Raw genomic sequence first — 954 nt, forward strand, 5'->3', positions numbered from 1 at the left:
TGCAATTCTCTCCTTCCGCCGCCTTCGGCAATGAGGAGTAGTGGCAGGCCGACATCGAGAAGATGTACCTGCAAATCCGAGTGAGGGCTGAAGATCGAGACGCCTGCAGATTCCTTTGGCGGGATGACGAGCAGAAGATCCGCAAGTACCGCCTCACCCGGGTCTGCTTCGGACTGACCTGCTCACCCTTCCTGGCCATGGGGACCGTGCGGTTGCACGCCAACCAGAATCATGGGTCCGCGCCCCGAGCGGCCGAAGAAGTATTGAATAACATGTACATGGACGATTTAGCCACTTCTTGCGACTCGGTGGCGGACGCTCGGAGCTTGGTGGACCAGTTGTCGTCCTTACTGGCTTCCGGCGGGTTCCAGTTACATAAGTGGGCCAGCAATGAACCAGACGCCCTCCAAGACCTCCCACTGGAGAAGACCACGATGGGGGCAGGCGGCCGGCCCTGGAAGACGTTAGGAATCTATTGGGAGCGTAACGAAGACTATCTGACGTTTGTAAATCCCGAAAGGAGACGCCCGGAGGGAGGGGACACGAAACGACAACTGTTGAGCGTCGCGTCGGGTATCTTCGACCCGATTGGATGCTTGGCCCCATTCCTCGTGCGGGCAAAAATTCTCTTCCAATCGTTATGGGAGCGGGGGCTGGATTGGGACGAACCACTCCCAGAAGACGTCGAGAGACCTTGGCTTGCTTGGAAGAGTGAACTGGACGACCTCCCCCTCATCCGGCTGCCCCGGGCCCTGGTTCCCATACCTTTGGACCATGTGAAGCGGATCGAGCTTCATGCCTTCTGCGACGCCTCCGAGCGGGCCTACGGTGCGGTAGTCTACCTGCGGGTGGAACCCCTGTCTGGACCCGCGTGGGTGAGGTTAGCGGCAGCGAAGACCAGAGTCGCCCCAGTGAAGCGCCTGAGCCTCCCGCGGCTGGAGCTTATGGGGGCTC

The 954-nt window shown here is 60.0% G+C and overlaps 1 protein-coding gene across 1 annotated transcript; it reads right to left on the reverse strand.

Annotated features, from left to right (window-relative positions):
- Nucleotides 1-153: 153 nt before the first annotated feature.
- On the reverse strand, nucleotides 154-606 carry Tsp_16106 (conserved hypothetical protein). The gene has a single exon (XM_003366474.1). The coding sequence runs from the start codon at nucleotides 604-606 to the stop codon at nucleotides 154-156; it is 453 nt and encodes a 150-aa protein (XP_003366522.1).
- Between the last annotated feature and the right edge of the window lie 348 nt (nucleotides 607-954).

The sequence above is a fragment of the Trichinella spiralis genome, assembly GCF_000181795.1.
Source record: "Trichinella spiralis strain ISS 195 chromosome Unknown Scfld5953, whole genome shotgun sequence".
Classification (NCBI taxonomy): Eukaryota; Metazoa; Nematoda; class Enoplea; order Trichinellida; family Trichinellidae; genus Trichinella; species Trichinella spiralis.

Excerpts from the sequence above, each read along its gene's own strand:
- Tsp_16106 (XM_003366474.1), bottom strand. The coding sequence starts at position 606 with ATGGGGCCAAGCATCCAATCGGGTCGAAGATACCCGACGCGACGCTCA.